At 46.0% G+C, this 25,578-nt stretch overlaps 2 protein-coding genes across 2 annotated transcripts in view; both read right to left on the minus strand.

The window, feature by feature from the left end:
- Window positions 1-8,697, minus strand: part of selp (selectin P) — a 53,414-nt gene extending 44,717 nt beyond the window's left edge. Inside the window, exons 1-2 of the mRNA XM_056277186.1 lie at window positions 8,633-8,697; window positions 8,428-8,506 (exon numbers count right to left, since the gene is read on the minus strand). Coding sequence (XP_056133161.1) covers window positions 8,428-8,506 — 79 coding nt within the window. The 5' untranslated portion in view covers window positions 8,633-8,697. The remainder of the gene's footprint in view (window positions 1-8,427; window positions 8,507-8,632) is intronic.
- Window positions 8,698-10,488: 1,791 nt separating this feature from the next.
- On the minus strand, window positions 10,489-24,506 carry LOC130110801 (L-selectin-like). Its single transcript, XM_056277981.1, has 5 exons — window positions 24,124-24,506; window positions 14,006-14,242; window positions 11,832-11,921; window positions 11,703-11,724; window positions 10,489-10,617 (listed from the first exon to the last, which is right to left on the minus strand). Exons 1-5 carry the CDS (start codon window positions 24,461-24,463, stop codon window positions 10,578-10,580), a joined length of 729 nt encoding a protein of 242 aa, XP_056133956.1. The 5' UTR covers window positions 24,464-24,506; the 3' UTR covers window positions 10,489-10,577.
- Between the last annotated feature and the right edge of the window lie 1,072 nt (window positions 24,507-25,578).

Consider the following 25,578-nt stretch of genomic DNA (forward strand, 5'->3'; position numbering starts at 1 on the left):
GTCTCCTTTTGTCTCAGCTTGAATTTGTCTTTGTTCAGCTTGATGTTCTTTTTTCTGCATCTTTCAAGAAACAGTCTCAGTTTTCCATCATGGTCACGCTCAGCTTCCTCCTGTGTTTCCCCTTGGCCTGTGATCAGTACATCGTCAGCTATAATGTACAAGCCTGGTACACCATCCAGCGCTTGTGTGAGCTTTCTCTGAAAGATTTCTGGGGCCGGACTTATCCCCATTGGCATCCTCAGCCACCTGTAACGTCCGAATGGAGTGGCAAATGTTGTTAAATAGCTGGACTCCTCCTCCAGCTGCACATGCCAGAATCCACTCTTGACATCACACACTGTGAACACTTTTGCTTTTGACAAGTCCGGTAAAATGTCCTCAATGGTTGGCAGTGGGAAGTGACTGCACTTTAGAGCTTTGTTCAAAGGCTTGGGATCGATACACACTCTTGGTTTCCCACTTGGTTTCTGTACCACCACCATTGCACTGATCCAATCTGTACTGCATTCCACAGGTGTTATGAACCCTCTTTGCTGTAGGTCCTGTAGCTCGTCCTTCAGTGGTTTCATCATGGCGACTGGGACCCGCCTCTTTGGCAGCTGTACTGGTTTCACTGTGCTGTCCACCTCTATTTTGTATTTTCCCTCGAGGCAGCCATCGCCAATGAACACATCAGCATACTCATCTTTAATTTGTCCCATTATCCACTGTCCTGTTGTTGTTTCTGTTGTGACAATACTGTCTATTGTCATGATGTTTTCATATTGCACTTTTATCAATTTCATGGCCTCACTGGCTCTCCTACCCAGCAGAGGCACTGTACCAGCTGCATTCACCACCTGGAACTCTAAGCGATATAGCTTGTTGTTTCTCGGGTTTCTTATTTTCACTACATTTTCCCAGTGGTTTTAATTTGGTTTTATTGTACATTACTAGTACACTCTTCGTGTGTTCTAATTTGGCATCTGGATTCAGCAGGTTAATTGGGATGATATTGCAACTGGCACCACAGTCTATTTGGAATTTGATCATGTCCTTGCCTAGAAGCATGCCAGCATAGAGAAGCTGAGTTTTCTTCATTTTCTCAGTTTCTTTTACATCCTCTACAGTCTCTGTATGCACATCTTTCCCTGTGTCAGTCTCTACTGCATCCATAGTTTTTGTCTCAGTTTCAGTGACACAGGTGATAATATCTTCATATTCATCACTCTCAGATTCAGTTGTTATTTTACTCACATATTTCTTTTTCCTTAGTTCCGTTTTTTTTTATCACTTTAGTTTTTATTGAAGTTTTTAGGTCAATACAAACATGGCATCCGTATTCAGAAGTAAACATTGAATTATCTACATTTACTCGCACACAAGCCCAACAGGGCAACTCAAAACAAACAAACAAAAAAACACACAAAAAAATGAACTACATGAGCTTCCTGTGGGTCTAACTTTCCAGTCTTAAGTGTTGTCATGAATTATGTTGTCGCGTGTTTGCTCCTTAAACCATGTCCATTTCTTCCACTGGTCTTCCATCCGAGGTACTGTAAGTCTCAATCGATGAGTCAGTTTTTCCATTGTATGAATGTCCTCCACTATTTCCATCCATTGTCCTTGTGTGGGGGCGTCCACCTGGCACCATTTTCTTGTGATTGCCTTCTTAGCCGCAATCAGCAGTATCTTAACCAAACATCTATCACTTGGCCCTATATCGTCGTTTTTAAAATTACAGAAATAGAGGGTCATATAGCTCTTAGGGAAGTCATATCCAAGTACCTTTTGTATTACATCATGAACCATCTCCCAAAACATCGCTAGCTTATTACATTTCCAAAATATATGCGAGTGGTCTACATCCTCTGTTCCACATTTCCTCCAGAATGACAGTTTGGTGCTGGAGTATCTATTTTTGATTTTTGGTGTAATAAAAAAACGTATCAGATTTTTCCAGGAGAATTCCCTCCATATCTGCGAACTAGTGGAGGATTGATGAACTTTCCACATATTCTGCCAGTCCTCCTCTGTAATTTCTGTGCCAAATTCTAATTCCCATTTTTCTTTTATATATGTAGTTGAGTGTTTATTAGTTGTGAGAGCTTGATATAGTACAGATATAGTCCAAGATTTTCGCCCTTTATATGCGTTGATTATAATTTGAATCACACTGTTCACCTCCATGGAGGGTCCTCTCCTGATACGTTTGTTGTAATAATCCCTTAATTGTAAATATCTAAAGAAGTCATGATTCTCCAAATCAAACTTGTCTTTCATACCCCGAAAACTCTCCATCTCCCCTTTTTCCTCTAGAGTACACCATGCTGTGATTCCCCAGTTAACCCACAGTTTAAAAACTGTGTCATGCCTCGCTGGAGTAAAGTCTCTATCATATGCTACCCATCTCAATAACTGTATCTCATCTTGTAATTTGTTGATTTTAATCAATTTAAACCATAACTCCAGTGTAAATAATGTGACTGAATCCATGTGGGTTTTTGTTTTCTTGTATACTTCTTTATCCCCTAAAATATTCTGGATAGGGTACCCACCATATTCCCTTTCCATGACTTTCCACTTGGCCATGTAATCTTGCCTACACCAGTCAACAGCATATCTCAGCTGGGCAGCTTTGAAATATTCTTTTAGATTTGGTAAACCCATACCTCCCTTTTCCTTTGAGAGTTGGGGAGTTTCATACCTTACTCTGGGCTTCTTCCCTCCCCAAATAAATCTAGATATTGTCCTATCCCACCTATCAAATTGAGCTTGAGTCACCTCTACAGGCAACGATTGGAATAGATAAAGAAGCCTTGGTAGAATATTCATTCTAACTGTCTCAATTCTTGAGCTGAAGTCAAGTGGCAGAGTGGACCATCTATCAATATCCTTTTGCATCACATCGTTGATCTTGCCGTAATTTGCTTTATGTAATTTAGACAATCCCTTGGTCATGTAAATTCCCAAATATTTGATTTTGTTTAGATTCCAATTAAAGTCAAATTTTCCCTTGAATTCTGTGGTTGGAGTATAATTGAGAACTAGCACCTGTGTTTTTGAGATGTTAATTTTATATCCAGATAAATGACCATATAGTTCTAGTAGCTTCATTAGCTGAGGGAGTGATGTATGTGGTTGCTCAAGATAGGCTATGACATCATCAGCAAATAGCCCCACCTTGTGGACAGTGCAATTCACTGTCACTCCATTAATTCCTTCATTTTGGCGAATGGCCTCCGCTAAAGGCACAATGAATAACGCGAACAGTGTCGGAGACAAACAGCATCCTTGTCTTGTCGACCTCTGCAAACTGAACTTGTTCGTTAAACTCCCGTTTATTTTAATCCGAGCATTAGTTTGTTGATATAATGTTTTAATGCACTGTATTGACTTATTGCTGAACCCTAGTCGTTCCAATACTGCATACAAAAAATTCCAAGACACCCGATCGAATGCTTTTTCTGCATCTAAACTTACTAATAGTGTAGCTTGTTTTCTCTTACTCGCTTGATCAACAATCCTTCTGATATTATCATGCGTTTGTCTTTCTCTCATGAATCCTGTTTGATCTTCATCTATCAAATCACCTATGAATGAGTTTAACCTTTTGGAGATAATTGTCGTATATATTTTATAATCTACATTTAATAATGAAATAGGTCTGTAGTTCCCACAATATTCTTTATCCTCTCCCGGTTTTGGAATGACTGTGATTATTGCCTCTGACCATGATGGTGGTATCTTATTATTGTGAAGTGTCCAATTGAAGGATCTCAGAAGTATCGGTGCCAGCTCTTCCCTAAACACTTTGTACCATTCTGCAGGGTATCCATCGCTGCCCGGGCTTCTATTGTTTTTCAAAGAATTTATTGCATCTATCACCTCTTCCATCTTGATGTCAGCTGTTAATTTGTCATTTTGGAGCCGTCCAATTGAGGGTAAATCTAATGAATTCAAAAAGGTATTCATTTCCGCTTCGGGTGCAGGTGTGGGTTGTGAATATAGCTCTTTATAATATCCCAAAAATATGTCCTCTATGCTTTCTGGTATATTCGTTAACTCATTTGAATGGGGGTCTCTGATCTTATGTATATGGCCAACTGCTTGCTGTTTGCGAATACGTTTTGCCAACAGTTTAGTTGCGCGCGGGCCTGTTTCATAATATCTTTGTTTGAGAAACAAGCTTTTTTTCTCAACTTCATCTAACAGTTCTTTATTAATGTCTGACTTAGCCGATTTGATTTGCTCCAACACCACGGGGTTTCCCGCAGTCTGGTATTCCCTCTCCATTTCTCTTAACCTGTCCGTATTCTTTCTGGATATAATTGATCTTGCCTTTTTGATCAATGCTGAATGCGCTATTAACTTTCCCCTGATGACCGCCTTCATGGCATCCCAAAGTATTTTTGGGTCTACTTCCCCATTGCTGTTTTCTTCTAGATATGTCCGAATATCCGTCTTTAACATAATCTTACTCTGCTCACTATTCAGTAGACCCACATTAAACCTCCAAACCGTATTTCGCTTTCTACAATTCAAATTAATTTCTAAATATACTGGATTGTGATCTGAGATATCCGCCCCTCCAATCCCACACTCCTTTACTCTGTAAATATCGTCTTTGCTCATAAGGAAATAGTCTATCCTTGAATGAACTTTATGTACAGCTGAGTAATGTGTATAGTCTATTTCCTGAGGGTGTAATTGTCTCCACACATCATCCATCCCCATCTCTTCCAGTGATATATTTACAAATCGAGTGACCTGTGTTTTAGTCCTTTTGATACTGGTCGTATCCATTTTGTGATTCAAAACGACATTCAAATCTCCCCCACAAATTAAGACCCCCTCTGACTCGTTTGCTATCTCATCAAACAAAGATTTAAAAAATCTTTTATCACTTTCAGGAGGGGCGTATATATTTACCAATGTCACTGGTTTGTTCTCTAACCTCCCCTTCACTATAATATATCTCCCCTCCTTGTCTCCAATGTCCCTATCATAATCGAATTGAGTTTTGTTTGATATTAAAATTGCAACACCTCTCCTGCGCCCTTCCTTGTAGGAGCTATAATATGAATGTCTGTACCCATATTTCTTAAGTTTCCCATGCTCTGTCTGTGTTAAATGGGTCTCTTGGAGGAATATGATTTGTATATCCTCCTTTTTTAGCTTAATCATAACCTTTTCCCTCTTCTTTAACATATTTAGACCATTAACATTCAGCGACATTATTTTAGTAGTGTGAACCATCTAGACATCTTGATACTCTTTTTCCACATATTCCCACAGAGCTCCAAACAAAAAAACTACAAATATAAAACACATTAATCAACAACAAAAATAACTTCCAACTAAAGGGGCCTAACCACCCCGAGTCCCCGTTGGTAGGTGAAGGGGAAATCCTTTTCAGAAAGGGCCCCACTCTAGACTTGACATTTTGCCCATCACATGGGATAGGCCTACAGCCTTGTCTAGGCATGTCCAACGTTTGGCAACCGTATAGCCTACCTCTCTCAGTGGCATGTGATGAAAAAGCCTTTTGTAATGGAGCTCAACTCAGTCAGAACGATACCAATCCTACTTTCTCAGATAGGCCAGGAGCTTCTCTTTCGCTCGTTGTGCAGCTTCACGTCCTCCTTTCGCGCCTTGGACTCGTTGCCACCCTGCTCGCGTCCCAGTCGCCTCCACCTGCTCTGTGGCCGTGGTTGCCGTGTCATCGTCTGGTATCTCGATGTCGCAGCCTCTCGTCTTCATGTCCATCGCAGCTTCCCTGGCATTGTCGTATGTCTTCGTTCCGTTGTTCCAGTGGATCCTTATTTTGGCGAGGGGTGCCTGGAAACGAATTCCTTTACCCTTGAGCACTTTCTTCATGCCCAAATATGATTTTCTTTTCCGGACCACTTCAGCTGTGTAATAGTGATCAAAGTAAATACGTTTGTCCCCTATCTCTATCTTATTCTTTTTCCATGCTTTCTTGAGAATCATTTCTTTTATATCAAACTGTTGAAAGTTCACCACTATTGACCTGGGGGGAGCTGTCGGAGGGGGTTTCTGAGCGAGGGCTCTGTGAGCTCTTTGTATCTGGAGATTGGTCCCTTCTTCTAAGTCAAGTTGAGTATTCAAGAGTTGTTCCACGTACTGGGTAATGGAGCCTCCCTCCGTTTCCTCTGGCACACCAAAGATTCGAATATTGTTCCTCCTTGACCTCCCTTCCAGGTCCATTATTTTTTCTTGCATCTGGCGCGTTTGGGTCGACATGTCCATCAGTAGTTCTGTCGAGTCCGCCTGCCATTCCTCTAGCTCGGCTATGCGCTTCTGGGCTTCACTCATGTGCGCTTTCTGCGCCTGTATTTCGCCGTTGCTCTCTGCAAACTTCTGTGTCATTTCTTCTCGGAAGCAAGCAATCTCTTCCTTCACTTCCCTTTTCACCTCATCTTTGAGTCTGGCAAAGTCACCCCGTAGCTCTTGTTTGAATTATTGTATCTCTTTAGCGATAGCTGCTAATCCGGCACGCAATGTCTCAGCTGTGTCCGCCGCCATTGTAGCTTCTTCAACCTCGTGTTTGCTATTACCTTGCTCCGACTGTTTCTTCGCTCCCTGTGTATCTGGTGCGTTACCCTTTTGGATTGTACGGCTACCTTTATTCGAATTACCTCCTCTTCTCATTTCTCTTTTTTTTGCGTCGAGTTTAGTGTTTTAGAGGATTTATTTTAGCCAATTTGCGAGAGGCAGAAAGTTGTGCTGCTATTCAAGTCGCCATCTTACCTTAGTTCCGGTTTTACTCTGCATTTTGCTGCAAAGTGGTTCTCTCTTCCACACTTTGTGCACTTCTTCCCAAACGCTGGGCACTTTTGTTTACTTTTCTCATGCGTTTTTCCACAATATCTGCACTCCACAATGTTGCTCGTCTGTTTCCGATACTGTGCTCCTTGCACTGCATGTACCTCTTCCACCATCGATCCCGAGATGGTTTTCACATTGTCCTTTGAGAGCTCAGCGGCTCTGCACAGCTGCAAACATGTGTCCAGTGTCAAGTTTTCCTCTCGGAGCAGTCTTTCGCTTACGATTGTGTTGTTACCTCCACACACAATCCGATCCCGAATGAGCGAGTCTCTCACTGTCCCAAAGTTGCATGTTCTTGCCAACACTCTCAGTTCCATGACATAATGGTCTATATTTTCATTGGTGCCCTGGTTTCTTGTAAAAAAACGATAACGTTCCACAGTCTCGTTAACGCTGGGGTCGCAGTGATCATCAAACTTCTTGATAACGTCATCTAACGTCCATGCATCCTTCGGTGTGTCGCACAGTAACGTGTCCATAAGTTCCCTGCCGCTTTCCCCGACAAGATAGCTGAACAGTTTCACCTTCTGTTTGTCATCGGCGTCAGCCATGGCTAAATCCACATACAGAGCAAACTCGTCCCTCCAGGCCTTCCATGTCCTCGAAAGGTTGCTTGAGTCCAGACATAACGTTTGCGGTGGTTTTAGCCCATCCATGTCACACGCCAGTCTCACGCTAGCAGCTAATGCTAACATATACTGAACGTTGCTTAGGAACACTAACCGCTCTCCCGCTCCTAGAAACTTTTCCGCACCAAACTTCAAACAGAGTCGTCCGCCGCTGCCACCATGTTAAAGTGTGTTGTTTCCTTCTACTAATGAGACGTTACAACTCGTTTCAACCCCACTGGGCTATAAACTTTAATAATAACTTCGGCACGTAAGGTTATGCATCATGCTCGGTCCGTTATTCCAGGTGCAACAACATAAACGACCCCTGTGTAAACAAGGAACTAAACAATGGTTCCTAACCATAGTTCCTATTGTTACAACCAGTCCATCACATATACCCATCCACATACCGTTCATCCCAAAAGACAGTCTCCAATTCCATCCATCCATCCATTATCTGAACCGCTTATCCTGCTCTCAGGGTCCCGGGGATGGTGGAGCCTATCCAAGCAGTCATTGGGTGGCAGGCGGTGAGACACCCTGGACAGGCCGCCAGGCCATCACACAGGACCAACACAGACATTCACACCTAGGGACAATTTAGTACGGCCGATTCACATGTCTTTGGACCGTGGGAGGAAACCGGAGCACCCGGAGGAAGCCCACACAGACACGGGGAGAACATGCAAATTCCACACAGAGGACGACCCGGGACTTTACCTCTAAAGTTGGACCACCCCGGGGCTCGAACCCAGGACCTTCTTGCTGTGAAGTGACTGCGCTAACCACTTCACCACCTTTCCGCCGTTTGTTGTAGTCTCCAGTTCATCTAACGTTTATGATTTTAGAAAGTGGGATAAAACCTACACATAGAGAAGGAGTGGATGCAAGCTCCACACGGAGGAGCCGAGTTTAAACCCAGTTCTCTCTTACTCTGAGGAAACAGTGCTGACCATTGATGCACAGTTCTGCTGCATAAACTTACCTCGAGTCAATGCAGTCAACACAAATACCAGCAGCCCACGGTGTAGGCTCGGTCCGACATGAGCTGCTCCCTGGTACATCTGTAAAGCAACAGATAACTGACATACACGTCATCGTACATGAAGGTATTTGCATGTTATTATGCGTCTATGAATACATGTTGTCTTCGTATGTTGCTTTTGGTGTGGATATTTAAATGGTCTTACCACTGGATCAGCCTCCGGTCAGAAAGATGCGTTTTTCTCTGCGTTTTTCTGCCCACTCATTTTGTGTTGACGGAGAAATGCCTTTAAGTGGCCTTGGCTCAGCGCCTTGTTGTGTAATATCTATTTCACCATTACTTCCCCTCGTTTTATGCTATCAGTGTGACCCAACATTAACTCTCAAATACACACCAGCAGACACACGTCAATGTTCACACGGATGCACACACACGATTATTTCACAAATAAAAAAGAAATAGAAATTTTGCATGTGATTTTATTTTATTTTTATTTTATTCTATTTTATATTTATTGGGGGGTGGGGGGGTTTCTCATCCCCTTTCTCCCCAATCGACTCTGTGTATAACTGTAGTCCACTGACTTCCGGTTTCTCCTGCAGCGGTCATACCAGTTTCCTGTTTGTTGGCGTGTGCTACTGACAATTGCACATTTTCCGGGATGCCTGCAAGATTTACCACGGATAAATGCCAACCACATGCACACAACTGTCCACAAACCTCCACCTGCACCCACCAGCAGACGGGGGGGGGGGGGGGGGTTCCAGTTGTACATATTGGGACAACGCAACCACAGGAACTGCCGCGGCCGGGAAGTGAACCCGTATCGCCCGCACCGCAGGAGACATCGCTAACCGCTCGACTAAAGGGTCAGACCCGCCAGCCAGCAGCCAGTGTGTCTTCTTATCCATGCACATTACACTACCCGCCTCCTTCGGGAAGCGCGTTCCCGCGCTTAAGCATATCAGCTCCTTCACACCTCAGGGCGCATGCGCTTCCGATGGCCTTACGGTCGCTCCATCCCACTTCTGACACCAATGTAGCGAATTCGGGGGACAACGCAACCACAGGAACTGCCGCGGCCGGGAAGCGAACTCGTATCGCCTGCACGGCAGGAGGCATCGCTAACCGCTCGACTAAAGTGTCAGACCCGCCAGCCAGCCAGCGGCCAGCGCGACCTCTTATCCATGCACGTTACAATATCAAGTTACGTCCACAGTTATGAGGATGAGCGGACGGACAGACCGACGGAATTGTGGATGTAACTTGATATGTACAACTTGAGACTTTTCCCCCGTCTGCTGGTGGGTGCAGGTGGAGGTTTGTGGACAGTTGTGTGCATGTGGTTGACATTTATCCATGGTAAATCTTGCAGGCGTCGCGAAAAACATGCCATTGTCAACAGCACACGCCAACGAACAGGAAACTGGTATGACCGCTGCAGTAGAAACCGGAAGTCAGCGGACTACAGTTTTGCACGTAGCCAACTGTATCCGTCCAATTCCAATTATCATACTCTCCCGAGCCGTCCCGGTCGCTGCTCCACCCCCTCTGTCGATCCGGGGAGGGCTGCAGACTACCACGTGCCTCCTCCGATACATGTGGACCAACCGACCAGAGGAGGCGCTAGTGCATCGATCAGGACACATACCCGCGTCCGGCTTCCAACCTGCAGACACGGTCAATTGTGTCTGTAGGGACGCCCGACCAAGCCGGAGGTAACACAACTCGGGGATTCGAACCGGCGATCCCCGTGTTGGTAGGCAACGGAATAGCGCGCCGCGCCACGCCACCGGGACGCCCATGATTTTAATTTTTGACTGACACCATAGCGCCGCAACGTAGTTTCTCAGTAAGGGTTGGTTTGTCTTGTGGTGATGGGCTTATCACATGCTTTACCCATGGTGCAACTCTCTGCTGCTACACACCCTCACACATACACACCGCACAAAGGTCACGCACGATCCACGTCAACGATGTGCATTCATAGATCACAATATTTTAGTGGGATAAAAAGATCTCAGAGACTGAAATGAAACCACTGCAAAGATTTAATTTCATGCCCTTTCCCCTTTGCATTAAGTAATAACTTTAATCACGTGGCAGACGGTGGTGTTGAACAACAATCAAAATGGAGACTCCTTTGTCCTTCAGCAGTGTGTCTGTGGACTTGCCACCTCTGCAAGATCCCTGTGAAGAAGAGACAGGGTGAACTACACAATACATGTAAAATAACATTCACTATTTAAACAAAAAGCAACAAATCCATCCACTCATCCATCCATCCATTATCCGAACCGCTTATCCTGCTCTCGGGGTCGCAGGGATGTTGGAGCATATCCCAGCAGTCATTGGGCGGCAGGTGGGGAGACACCCTGGACAGGCCGCCAGACCATCACAGAGCCCACACACACACACACACACACACACACGGTCTCTGCTCCACCCCCTCTGCCGATCCGGGGAGAGCTGCAGACCACCACGTGCCTCCTCCGATACATGTGGAGTCACCAGCCGCTTCTTTTCACCTGACAGTGAGGAGTTTCACCAGGTTGGCGTAGCGCGTGGGAGGATCACGCTATCCGGTTTCCACCGCAGCGGTCATACCAGTTTCCTGTTTGTTGGTGTGTGCTATTGACTGGCATATTTTTCGCGATGCCTGCAGGATTTATGAGGATGAGGATATTCAATTATGAGGCTCCTCATCCTCATAACTGTGGACGTAACTTGATCTGTATAACTTGAGACTGTTCACCCGTCTGCTGGTAGGTGCAGGTGAAAGTGTGTGGACAGTTGTGTGCATGTGTTTGACATTTATCCATGGTAAATCTTGCAGCCATCGCGAAAAATATGCAATTGTCAACAGCACACGCCCACAAACAGGACACTGGTATGACCGCTGCAGTAGAAACCGGAAGTCGGTGGACTACAGTTATGCGCAGAGCCGATTGTGTCCGTAGGGACGTCCGATCAAGCCGGGTTCGAACCGGCAATCCCCGTGTTGGTAGGCAACGGAATAGACGGCTACGCCACCCGGGCGCCTCTTTATAGTAAAGATTTGATGAAAATGACGTCAAGTTCAACAGTTTACAACTTGAGTCAGCAGTTGACAAAATCAAGGACTATGACGAGCCATGGTCCGTAGGTGATCCATGTTTTGGAGCTACCAAGTAAACTTAAAGATAAGAGCAGTTATGTTGAATGTTTTGTAGCTGCATCATATAGTGCTCCACCCATGCTGGTGGAGCTGACAAAAGTGGCATTTCATCACTGACCTTGGTTGGGCAAGTTTCTTTCCTGTGAGGGAATGAAGGAGATGTTATTGTTGTAGAGCAGCCCTGTTGTGCAAGAATTGCAACAAGCTGGGGTTTTATGTGTGTGTTTGTGTAACCAACAAAACATACGTTTCCTGTGGCATATGCAGCAGAAACAGACGATGCAGATGGTGGAGAAGGAGCCACATCCCACCACGGCCATCAGAGCCTGCGTAAAGCCTAAAGGAAACCAAAATGGAGGCCGAGTCTTCAGCTGTGGGACACGTCTTTATTACACTAGTGGAGCTGGCTATAGCTCACATATAAGCTGGGAGTTGTAAACCACAAGAATGAGCACTGAGAAAGTGAAGGGCTGATTTTCAGCAATACTGATTTTTCAGAGGAATGATAAACATGCTCCGCCCAAAATGTTGTGGCAGGAAGGGTGCGGTTTACACAATGGCAGGGAACATTTGGGGTGGTTTATCTGGCCACTGAACAAACCCTGTATGCCATTAACCTACTTGCGCGCACACACAGACACACATGGTGTGTCAACCATGCAAGGCCGACAACCAGCTCAGCGGGAGCAGTTAAGGGGCAGTTAAGGGTTTAGGTGCCTTGCTCAGGGGCACCTCTGTATTTTGAAATGTGGAGCCGAGGATCGGACCGGCAACCCTCCAGTTACCGGATGACTTGCTCTACCTCCAGAGCTATTTCCGACTGGGAATACCATTGGCTTGTAAACTACCACTTTCTGCCTCTCTAAAGGAATTATCAGATACTGCTGACTGAACATGCAAAGAAACGCCGAGCAAGGCGGCTGACTGGCTGAGCGCTAGAACGACCAAGGCGGTCATGTGACCGTTTTGGATTTCCAAAGTTTGAGAACTTCGTGAAAAAAAAGAGATTCAGACCTGCCGCTCCCTGAATGCTCCTAAAATTGCATATATTTGCATTAAAACGAGTTTTAGATCAATTGCACAAAACGTTATAAGCTCTACCTAAAACGACCGCGAGCGGTCAAAATGACCGCACGTAATTTGTGCGTCATCGTGTGCGTTATGTCAGTATTTATGACATGTGTTGGTGACGTCATTACCTTTGTGAAGTTCGTTGCTCTGTCCTAGAAACACACTAGCGTCCTCCAGTGCTGAGACATAGTCTAAACTTGATGTTTGATTATTTCCAACATGTCTGGTTGCAGACGCCGTTTTGGTGTCAGTTAGTTTCATAACAGACATACTAACATATGTGATGCATTCATATCTCAACTGGGTATTTATCTTGACAGAATATAGAGTTTAAAATCCGCGGCGGTCATTTTGACCGCCCATGGTCGTTCCAGTAGTTTTAAGTCCTGGTCGTTGCTTGTGACTGTTTCAATATTTATTTTCAGTTCAGTTTTCATTTTATGGGCATTGTCACGTTTGTTAGATTAGCAATATGTGTTTTCCGTTTTGTTTTTCAGGTAATGTTTTTACTTTTTCAGTTTTGCTATTCAAGTTGGACCATGTCTCTCTGAAGCTTAAATTGTTTAAAAATAGTATTATAGCTGTTAAAATGTTAATTTTGGTGTCAGTCGTTTCCTAACAAACATACCAACATATGCAACATATTAATATCTCAGCTGGGGATTTATCTTGACAGAATAGAGTTTAAAAAGCGGCGGTCATTCTGACCGCCCATGGTCGTCTTAGATTTGAGTGAATTCCCAGTCGTTGTAGTGAAGCACAGTAACATGGCTCCCAGAACGCTTGTCTGCGCTGCAAACTCAGCTGCAGCTCATAACATTAATAATGGATCTGTTGGATTGCACTGATAGACAGACGGAGCCAGCACTACCAACTGTCAGTAGTACTGTCAAAGCTGATTCATCCAACAGAGCCGTTACTAATGTTATCCCCTGTCACTACCAACTGTCAGTAGTACTGTCAAAGCTGATTCACTCTACAGAGCCGTTACTAATGTTATCATCTGCAGCTGTGTTTATCCTGCTATGCTAACATCACAGAGTAGCAAGACCAGCCTGCTATGTTTTTAATCTTTACATGGTTTTGAACCTGAAGCAGCGAAGTGTAGGGACTTTTTTAAGATTTATAGCCCTCCTGTCCAACCAACAATATGCTCGTAATTTGCACAATTTTGCAGATTTACTAGTAATAATTGTGCAGTGCAAGGATGCATAAGTGCAGAAGTGTATTGTAGATCATGTGACCATGCAAACTGTAAAAGACAAAAAAAAACCCCAAAAAACAGAACAAATTTAATAAATGTCGATGTAATGTCTGATAAAAAAAAAACTGCATTGGGAGTTTGCTTACTTATGCAAACTGGTCTTTGACCAGTCCAAACACCAATGTCAGTACAGGTGAGCTTGGCTGAGTCCAGCTGCAGGAAGTCTTGGGAGCAGTTAAATGAACAGGTGGAGTTGATCATCTGTTGATCATCTGAGCAGTTCAGGAACTCGTCGGCAGGCTGGGGCAGAGGGATGAGTTCCGCCGCTGGGACGACATGCAAGCTGGCGTTCCGCTGCGCTAACTCCTCAGGATCCTTTCCAGCTGGGAAAAGACCAAAATTCACGTTATTCACATGATGTTGGGCTGGCATTTTAAAAAGGTTTCTCGGTCTGGCTTCAGGAAATCAAGGAAGCAGATGCTGAGGCGAGACTGGCTACCGTCGATGCAGGTTGAGGGTTAAGTAAAGGCTGAGTCTGTGTAAACACACAGCGGCACTCGAAAAGGAGTCCCCACTGCTGCAAAAAGCGGAGCCGACACAAATCTAAAATGCTTGTGCCACCAATGCAAACTTACTGTTGGAAAAAAAAAAGAAAAAGGAAAAACGAGAGGATCAGGATGTGCACTTATACATACATAGCTAAGGGAGAGGATATCCTATGGAAATCAACAAAGACGTTGTAGCAGGTCAGCAAGTTATTTTACGAGACAAATATATACGGAAGAGCCCTTAAGAGCTTTGTTTTTCCTCGGGGAATGGCTGGCTACCTTTAACCTCTGCTGGTCCTGACTTCTCTCCCTTGACATCTTGCACAGCCATTTCCAGGTTTCGCTGACTGCTGACAGTGCACAGCACAAGGTGCGTGTGCAAGAAATAGATCAACCCTCTGGAGCTAATCACAACACCAGCCCTTATGCAACAACTGCTTACACCGTAAAAAGAGAAGAGGAATTATTTTAGAAATCTCCTGGCACGCACAGGAGGGACGTGTCTGTAAATCATTAGTCTACCCCAACGGAAAGACTCATTTTCATGCTGGAGAACATAAGTAAAAAAAAAATATATTGCTCAAATCTGAATATATAACAGATCTACACATAAATACGGCATTACTATAATGCTGCATTATTATTTTTATCCTTTATTGTGGGTTTTGATATAGGCCTACATCATTTTTGATACATTTAGAAAATGCGTGTAGACAAAACCACCACACGTTGCACTCTCGCACATAGCTGGGAGGGTTAAATTTGATCAGTGCTACGGAGGAAGAAATCTTCATCACTTTTATTACTGAACTTGCAAAGTTCTTGTTTTGTGTCTTAGCTCTTTTTTCCGGTGGCATGTCTCATTGTCAGGGCGCAACGGGGGGGGGGGGTGCAGAGGGTGCAATGCACACAGGCGCCGCATTAGCGGGGGCGCCAAAAGACCGTACGCAAAGAAATATAATTAAAAAATATAACATGTAACTATACATTCTAATCTAAAATTCTCATCTAAGTAATAATATTTATAAATATTAAATTAAAAAAACAAATAGGACTATAAACAGGAATTGTTTACTGTACACTACTGTCTGTAAAAAATGCCTGGGTGGGTTACGCACGTAGCCCGTTCCTCAAGCTACCAACGTTGCAGCGTCATCACGTCAAAAAGGAAAAAAAGAGGATGTAGTAAGGATCTTTGACGTGGCTAACGTTAGATGGGACCACTGACCGAGTCGGGACTAGGAGTCGTCGTAGGAGGCCAGTGCTGAGTCGGCTGGTAGGAGCCCTCTATGATGAACTTATGGGCTAACTCAAGTTTCACTGGCAAGTGCAGTCAGCTTACTAGCTAGAAATGTACAACTACGTTAAGAGGATGAACTTGCATGAAGCCCCTTGTCTGCCTGTCGGGGTTAGTCCAGTCTTGGAGGGCCCCTAACGTGAGATAATCGGGTGTTATTTGCCAAATAAAGAAAATTGCCATTCTGAGTTTGATTCTGACTGCTCTAACTCAACCAGTGGTTTTCAAACCCAGCAGAATGAAAACCACTGGTCTTGTAAAACAGCCAAAATCAAATTCAGGGGCGTCCGGGTGGCGTAGCGGTCTATTCTGATGCCTATCAACACGGAAATCGCCGGATCGAATCCCCGTGTTGCCTCCGGCTTGGTCGGGCGTCCCTCCAGACACAATTGGCCGTGTTTTCGGGTGGGAAGCCGGACGTGGGTGTGTGTCCTGGTCACTGCACTAGCGCCTCCTCTGGTCAGCTGGGGCACCTGTTCGGGGGTGGCTGGGGGGATTGGCTTGATTCTCCCACGCACTACGTCCATTGGGTGAAACTCCTCACTGTCAGGTGAAAAGAAGCGGTTGGTGACTCCACATGTATCGGAGGAGGCATGTGGTAGTCTGCGTCCTCCCCGGATCAGCAGAGGGGGTGGAACAGAGACCGGGACGGCTTGGAAGAGTGAGAGAGAGAGATTGACCAAGTACAATTGGGGAGTGTAATGATCTGTGCCCTCTGGCTATGTTAACTTATAACATTACTAAAGCAAGGACGACTTCTCTCGTGCTGGGTGTTTATTCACCGACCGGATTCCGACTGACGTTGTTACGTACATCACGTGACTTTGTTGTGGCGCTACGGAAAGCCGTAAGGGACATTAGCAAATCAAATATTACCAGCAAATATTACATCTCCCTTTTTCTGAAAAGTGCTGCTTTCTCTGCAGAGATACAGACCACGTTGAGCACGTTTATAAGCGAATACAATCTTAATAAGAAAGAATATGAAAGTGGAACTCTTATATAACTGGACTGCAACAAAGTAGGGTAAAACATTTCCTTCACTGTCTAAATGTGACACCGTAATAACATTTCATCTTTTTTTTTTTCATTTCATTACTGGTAACTGCAAACAGCAGGTAGGTACACAAGGTAAGTGAACGCTGTAAATATTTCTTTTCAAAACATAGCAGGTATAGTACAGGTTGGTGTAAAATTCTCTCTTTTTTAACATTCATAAGTCAAGGATTTGCCTTGGTTTGATCGTGCGACCTGACCTCGTGGTGTAACCAGGCTGTGTGTCTGGTTGTCGCTGATTGTTCGTGTCTGGAGGTTCAGCATGCTCTTGCTGATGGGCTTGTGTGTTGTTGTTAGCGCTGGTAACAGTCTGCTGTGAAGTGTGTGTGTGTGTAGTGTGAGTGTTCACTCGGCTTTGTCGCAGGTGTTGACGGTTGCGTTGGTAGATCTGACCTTCTTTGGTTTGGATGTGGTAGCTCCTGTCTGTGTTCGCTGGTCTTTCCACAGTTGCAGGTCTCCAGGATCCATCCTCCTGCCGGAAGCGGATTGGTGTGCCTGCGGGCAGGTGGGGCAGAGGTTTGGCTGTTCGGTTGTAGTACGCCTGCTGGCGCTGTTGACATACCTCTCTCCTTTTGTGAACATCATCCTGACTGGCGATCTGTGGCTGCAGTCTGCTACCGCATCCTCGATCTGTTTCCCCATGCCAGGCCAGAACAGTAAGTCTCTTGCTTGGCATTTGCTTTTTTCCACGCCAAGGTGGCTGGCATGGATGCGCTGTATCATGTCCTTGCGAAGCTTTTGGGGGACAATGATTCTCTCACCTTTGAACAGGATACCGTCCATTTCTGAGATTTCTGCTCTGTGGTTCCAGTATTCCTGGATGCTGGGCGGGCACTTTTTCTTTGTGTCTGGCCAGCCAGTGAGTGTGGCTCGTCTGAGTGCGGTGAGCTGTGGATCTTGCGCTGTTTCCTGCTTGATTTCTGTGAGTCTTGTGTCGCTCACAGGGATGTTGCTGAGGACTGTGTGCACTTGGGCCTCCATCCCTTCCTGTAGGTCACTGTCATGGTGTTCTATTGACTTGCGTGACAGTGTGTCGGCCACCGGTATGTCCTTACCGGGGCGGTGGATGATTTGGATGTCGTATTTTTGGAGCGCCAGGATCATGCGTTGCAGTCGGGGGGGTGGTGCTGCCAGTGGCTTTTTTAGTATTGCCTCCAGAGGCTTGTGGTCTGACTCCACAATCACTTTTCGTCCGCACATGTACTCGTGGAACCTCTTGCAGCCGAAGACCACAGCGTAGAGCTCCTTCTCTATCTGTGCGTAGTTTTCTTCAGTGCTGTTGAGTGACTTGGACGCATAGGCAATTGGTTTGCCATCTTGGAGCATGACAGCCCCAAGGCCACTTTTGGATGCATCCACTTGGAGTCGCAGCTCTTTCTGCGGGTCGAAATATGAGAGTACTGGACCTGGGTGCTGTGTAATGAGATTCTTCATCTCTTGGAACGCCTTGTCGTGGACTGCATCCCACACAAACTCACTGTCCTGTTTCAGAAGCTGTCTGAGGGGTGAGTTTATCTGTGAGAGGTGTGGAGCGAATCTGGCGAGGTAGTTGATCATGCCGAGGACTGTCTCCAGCTCTGCTTTGTTCTGTGGGGGTTGCATGTCCTTGACCGCCTTCACCTTGTGTGGGTCTGGTTTGATGCCTTCGTGTGAGAGCGTGTGGCCGAAGTAGCTTACCTCGGACACGCATATGTGACACTTGTCGGGGTTGAGCCTCACCCCTCGCTCCCTTGTGCGCTTCAGCATCGCTCTGAGACGCTGGTCATGTTCCTCTTTAGTCTTGCCGAACACTAGTATGTCGTCCACTATGGCCGTCACACCGTCCAATCCTTCATATGTTTCATCCACGCGTCTCTGGAACTCGTCTTGAGCGGACACGATTCCGAATGGCAGTCTGAGGAAACGATACCTGCCAAACACTGTGTTAAATGTCGTCAACATTGAGGATTCAGTGCTCAGTTTGATGGCCCAATAGCCTGACCGCGCGTCTAACACGCTAAAGTACTCAGTTCCAGCGAGCTTTGTGGTGGCGTCCTCCAGCGTGGGGAGGGGGTAGTGAGGTCGTTGTATCACTTTGTTAAGAGCTCTGGGGTCTAAACACACTAAACACAAGCCAAAGACAGTTTGCCTGTCTTTGGCTTCTCAACAATGACGAGTGCGTTCACCCATTCTGTGGGTTCTGTTACCTTACAGATTATGCCGCCTTTCTCCATGCTGTCAAGCTCGTCCCTCAGTTTGCTGCGTAGGGCGATGGGGATTCTGCGTGGCGGGCAGACGACCGGCGTTGCATCTGGTGTGACGCGGAAGGTGCACTCGCCTGGGAACTCTCCTATTCCCTGGAAAACATCTGCATACTCATCCATTATGCTCTGTGATGTGACATTGTTTTCCTCGCTCACAGCCATCACTATTTTTACCAAGTTTAGGTCACGGCATGTTTTCATTGCCATGACTGGTGGGGCGTTTGTGTCAATGACGTAAAAGTCCAGCATCATTGCATTGTCTCTGTACTTACATTTGAGTTTGCATGTGCCTTTCACGCTCAGCGCGCCTCCTCCATATTCAGTGAGTCTGTGTATTGCTGGTTTCAGTGTCACATTTTTGAACAGCGCCTGGAACAGGTTGTTGGGAATAGTATTGGCCTGTGCCCCAGTGTCTAGTTTAAACTTTACCTTCTGTGGAGGTGTGCCAATTCCAACCTCTACGTAAGCCTGCTCGTTGCTTTTTCCGTTGTTCTCTATTGAGATGCAGTCTATGTACAGCTCTGTCTGTTCTCCCACAGCGGTGCTCTCCACTGTAATGTTGTCGACGTACAGTTCTTCCTGCTCTCTGTCAGTGGTGTACTCTTCTGGGTTCTCTCCGACGGCATGTACTGTGCCGCGGTAGTACTTTGTCTGTCCCTGGGAGCTAGACTTGCATACTTTAGCAAAATGATTGAGCTTCTTGCATTTAATGCATTGTTTACCCTTAGCTGGGCAAGTGGCTTTAGCGCCGTGTAGCCCTCCACAATAGCTACACGCCCTAGCGGCGGTGCTAACGTTACCCTCCCTTTGTCTGAAGTTAGCGTTAGCTGCTTTGGGTGCGTTCGGTTTGTAAGTCTTTCTGCCTATTGCGTGCACCGTTTCATGTGTGCTGCCCTGGCCCATAAACTTTAGCTGTTGCTTTGCTAGCTCGTGTGAGCGGGCTACATCTATGGCTTTTTCTAGTGTTAGCTCAGCTCCCTGGCTAAGTAGCTTTTCTCTCACTCTGGGTGAGTTGGTGGCAAACACGATGCGGTCCCTGACCATCTCGTCGGCATTTGGGTAGCCACAGTCTTTGACTAGGAGCTTTAGCTCAGTTACAAATCGTTCGAAGGATTCACTCTCTCCCTGCATCTTTTCATGAAATTTATATCTGGCATAAATCGGGTTTGCTTTGGGGGTGATGTACTCAGTGTACTTATCGTAGTACGTTTCTAGCTTCTTGGCTTGTTCTCCGCTGAGTGTCCAAGTGTTGTGCACATCGCGCCCTTTTTCCCCTATCCAGAGCAGGAGGTAGCTGCATTTCTCCTCTTCGTTCTTCCCGCGCAGGGGGCCCTTGAACATTAGCTCCGTTGTTTGTCGAAATCGTCTCCATGCTTCAGGTAAGTTCGCCGATTCCCAGTCCATCCGTGGAGCTGGAACGCCGTACGAATCCATATTGGGTATTTAAACTCCGCTACTCTGACACCATGTAATGATCTGTGCCCTCTGGCTATGTTAACTTATAACATTACTAAAGCAAGGACGACTTCTCTCGTGCTGGGTGTTTATTCACCGACTGGATTCCGACTGACGTTGTTACGTACATCACGTGACTTTGTTGTGGCGCTACGGAAAGCCGTAAGGGACATTAGCAAATCAAATATTACTAGCAAATATTACAGGGAGAAAACGCTAATCAGTTTGATTTATCCAATTACGTTCAGTTTTCTCACATCAGGAGTCTGCAACAAGTCCTCCAACACATAAGACCACATAAGTGGTTTGTTGCTACCCTGCAGTGTTGCTAATTAGGAAGTACTGGTTTGAGGACATTGGGACTTTACTATTGTTCATGCAAAGTGAAGGTGTAAAAGTAAGCAAACGTAGAAGATTTGGAATTGAAAGATTTGTGAAGAAACCAACAGTCCACCGGAGTATAAATAGTTCTTGCACTCCCCCATCTCTTGACTCGTCGCATTTTGATTGGTAACGAAGGTCAAAGGTCATATGCTAACGAGGCACCCGAGACACCAGATTGTCGTTATTTACACGACCGCTAGATGCCGCTTAACTTTACAACGTAACTATAGGTCGTAATCGACTGCTTGTACAAACGACCTATGGGGTCGTTTTTTGGTGGAGGACAGTCTCGTCCGTCCATTCAACACTTACAAATCAAAGCACGTGTGATGTGGTGGCTGCCTGCTACACAGCATCCACCCCGTTACGTGTGAGTGTGTGTGTGGGACATGCTCACGTTACCTGTCTGGCATCTGTCTCCCTCGTGGTGAGGTGGACAGCTGCAGATGATGGTGTTAATGGTCTCCGAACACCTGCCCTCGCCACAGGATGTCTGGTTGCACTGGGCTGTCAGGGGCAGGATCAGAACGATAACGCCAAGATAGACTACCAGTTCTCAGACGGTCAATCGACCCTTTTTCAAAATTCCCTTCGATCACAAGCCACCATATTATATGATACATAAATCCATCCAGATTCACGATTAAAACATAGCATGTCCTTTGTACCCCCCCCCCCCTTTTCGCCCCAATCGGCTCTGTGCATAATTGTAGTCCACTGACTTCCGGTTTCTACTGCAGCGGTCTTACCAGTTGCCTGTTTGTTGGCGTGTTCCATTCACAATGGCATGTTTTTCACGATGCCTGTGTGAAACACACAAATCTATGGTCACATTGTGTGTTTAAAATTAGTGATGTGTTTTTGTTTGTGTGCACCGGATTCACCGTAGAACTGTGAAACGATTCTTCCTACGTCCGCCACAAGGGGAAGCTCTGAGTAAACGGGAACGCTAGTTCGTAAAGTTGGGCCAGCCAGGCTTCCGTTCTTCAGACAGGTGCCAGCCTGATTGACGCAAATACTAACGTCTCCTGTGTCTCTACCTTTATCATTTTAAAACAGGTTAGTAGTGTATATTACTCTCATCCAGTGCACTAAATGTAGATTTGACGTGTTTAACTGTATTAATCTCGAATTTGATGTCGTATTGAGTTGAAAAAAATACGTGTTTACTGATGTAGCGAACATACCGGTGTCGTATGGACGGAGGCTAGCTAGCCTGAAAGACAGCAGGCCAGCGAGAAAATGGCGGTCGCGCCGTCTGTATTTCCTTTTGTTATTTTGATGGCTCCTTGACACCTTTTATTTTGAGAAAACAGTGGAAAATAAGTTATGTTGCATACGCCTGGAAAACGTAATGTATAAATGTTAATGTAAACTACTAATAAGACACGTTAGCCCCTAGCTAACGGGTCTGACCCTTTAGTCGAGCAGTTAGTCATGTCGCCTTGTGGTGCAGTACACTCCGTATCGAATCCCGCGCCGGGCAAGAAAATAACCGGTTACATTGGTGGCAGCGGTGGGATCCGAAAGTGTGCAGATCCTCAGAAGTCTTTTCGGAGCGCGGGAATAACAAAGCGCGAGAACGCGCTTCCGGGAGAGGGTGACGACTGTAAACTACTAATAACACACGTTAGTCCCTAGCTAATGGGTCTGACCCTTTAGCCGAGCGGTTAGTGACGTCGCCTTGTGGTGCAGTACATCCCGTATCGAATCCCGCACCGGGCAAGAAAATAACTGGTTACATTAAAAAAAAACGAAGTTGTTTGTTTATTAGCTTACATGTCATCAGATTCAGTTCAGTAACCTTTATTTACACTTGACTGATTCACAACAGCCACGTTCGGCAGGGTGATTTGTGGCGGTACTGTGTCTGAACTGAGAATGTGAATTTAAAGTATTTGCCTGTGGTTACGTACCTGCAGTTCTTCTATTTTTGTGTTGTGATGTTGTTTTAAATCAGTAGGCTGGTTCCATTATAATTATAAATGGTTGTTTAAATGTATTAACCAAAAATGTTTAATAAAGACAGAGAACAGCCTGATTGACGCAGACACTAACGTCTCCTGTCTCTCTACTTTTATCTGTTTAAAACAGAGATTATATTCTGTCTCCACGGGTACCAGCCGGTACCTGTAACACCTGCAAGAGTTACCGTGGATAAATGTCAACCACATGCACACAACTGTCGACAAACGTCCACCTGCACCTATCAGCAGGCGTCGCAGTGGGGTGAAAAAGGGGCAGGTCCTACCAGGGCCCAGAAGGGGGGGGGGGCTCGAGAAGCCTGGAATTAAAAGTTTGTTTTGGGTTGTAAATTTTTATTTCTAACTAATTAGTGTCATAACTTCAGTTAAAACTGGCTCAGTACATCGGTTGAGGGACTTAAAGAAAACAGTGGAGGCTCTCTGAGGCCCCTCCCTCTCTCACCCCTTACAAAAGGTGTAAAATAGTTTAGTCCGCCCCCTCACGAGCATCTCCCAACGCAGCTCATCTAGTCCTGTCGCGAGTGACTGCTGATACAAGCACGAGCACAGTCTTTTTTTTTTTTTAATCACTGCAAGATAGTTAAGTTAAGGTTAGGTTAAGTTAAGATTAGCTTAAAATATATTAATGTACTGTGATTGTAAATAACATACAGTATGCTAGAACTCAAAAAAAGTCATGCGTCACAGAGAAGAGGCCCACAGAGACTGCTTATGTATAGGGCCCAGAATTTTGTGCTACACCCCTGCCTGTGGACGTAACTTGATGTGTACAGCCTGAAACTGTTCACCCTGCTGGTAGGTGCAGGTGAAAGTGTGTCGACAGTTGTGTGCATGTGGTTGACATTTATCCACGGTAACTCTTGCAGGCAGCGTGAAAAATATGACGTTGTCAATAGCACACGCCAACAAACAGGAAACTGGTAAGACCGCTGCAGTAGAAACAGGAAGTCAGTGGACTGCGGTTCCGGGGAGGGCTGCAGACTACCACATGCGTCCTCCGATGCATGTGGAGTCGCCAGCCGCTTCTTCTCACCTGACAGTGAGGAGTTTCAGCAGAGGGATGTAGCGCATGGGAGGATCACGCTATTCCCCCCAGTTCCCCCTCCCATCCCCGAACAGGCGCCCCAACTGACCAGAGGAGGCGCTAGTGCAGCGACCAGGACACATACCCACATCCGGCTTCCCACCCGCAGACACAGCCAGTCGTGTCTGTAGGGACGCCCTTCGTCCTTCGTATTTAGAACAGCATGGGCAGTAGTGGTATTGTTTGTCATTGTGTGCACTGAGGCGTCCTACCTTTAAAGCACGCGGGGTATTTCCTACTGCTGCATTTCTCGTCGTTCCACCTCCCTCTGTTTTTATTCTGGTTGACGTAGATCTCCACACACAGCTCCATGTCGTGCGCATTGTTTGGCTCATCCTCCGCCCACGACTGGTTACCAATCCACGTGCTGTTGTCCCCCACCCAGCTCCAGATTTCACTTTCGAGGGTCCTTTTGATTCCGATCCAGTAATACGGACTCGCGGTTCTGTCCGACAGCACGGTGACGAGGTGGTTGTTCTCCTCCTGGTTCTGAATTACCACCAGGTCTGTGTAGTGAGTCTGACACCACAATCTGGCCTCCCTCCAGGTCATCGTTTTATGTGTGGAATAATGATATGTCCAGCCGATGGCGCCCTCAAGCAGTGCGTTACCTGTTAAGGAGAGAGACAGCGCAGTACATCAGAGAGTCAGGTAGTGAATGATGATGCATCGCAGTTTCACTGTTACACAACTTAAATATTTCCCAAGTTAACTATCCATCCATCCATCCACCCATTATCTGAACCGCTTATCCTGCTCTCAGGGTCACGGGGATGCTGGAGCCTATCCCAGCAGTCATTGGGCAGCAGGCGGGGAGACACCCTGGACGGGCCGCCAGACCTTCACACAGGGTCCACACACACACACATTCACACACACATTCACATCTAAGGACAATTTAGTACAGCCGATTCACCTGACCTGCATGTCTTTGGACTGTGGGAGGAAACCGGAGCACCCGGAGGAAACCCACACAGACACGGGGAGAACATGCAAACTCCACATAAAGGATGACCCGGGACGACCCCCGAAGGTTGGACTTCCCCGGGGCTTGAACCCAGGACCTTCTTGTTGTGAGGCGACCGCGCTAACCACTGTGCCGCCGTGCCGCCCAGCAGAAGTGAACTAGTTAGTTAATGTGCTAGATCTTCATTAAAGTGTAATGTTAAAGAGTCTGCAGATCTACATTGTACAAGCATGCTTCTCAGTTGTGCATTCTCAATACTGGCTTGGCTGCAAAGTGGATAACCCACCCAGGAGGAGAAGAAATGTCCACTTCATAGCAGCTGGCGATGGCTTCCTGAAGAGGGACCGACGCCCGGCTGTTATCTGTCCGATGAGGATGACCAAAAACATCATATCACACCATCATGACAACTGACCGACCAAGAGCGAATCTTACCCAGCATTCATTTATCCAGAAGAGCTTATTCTTACAGATAATGTTCCATACGGTTTAGAATGATGCCTTGATATTAAAGTTTCTTGGCTGTATCGTACTCACCTTGTTACGTCCCACCGTACTGTCCATGGTTGTATGTGAGGGAACTCTGAGTGGGGACCCTGGTCTGGCTCGGGCTTTTATTTCCCTTTCCAGAGCAAGTCAATCCCATATTATCACAATACCTGGATGTTACAGGGTTTATCAGAGGGAAAACTGAAACGGA

This window comes from Lampris incognitus, chromosome 3 (genome assembly GCF_029633865.1).
Source record: "Lampris incognitus isolate fLamInc1 chromosome 3, fLamInc1.hap2, whole genome shotgun sequence".
Classification (NCBI taxonomy): Eukaryota; Metazoa; Chordata; class Actinopteri; order Lampriformes; family Lampridae; genus Lampris; species Lampris incognitus.

Coding starts and splice junctions, on each gene's coding strand:
- LOC130110801 (XM_056277981.1), bottom strand. CDS start 24,463: ATGACCTGGAGGGAGGCCAGATTGTGGTGTCAGACTCACTACACAGAC. Junction 11,725..11,831: donor CTGCATATGCCACAGGAAAC/GTATGTTTTGTT, acceptor ATTCCCTCACAG/GAAAGAAACTTGCCCAACCA. Junction 10,618..11,702: donor AAGAAACTTGCCCAACCAAG/GTCAGTGATGAA, acceptor TCTTCTTCACAG/GGATCTTGCAGAGGTGGCAA.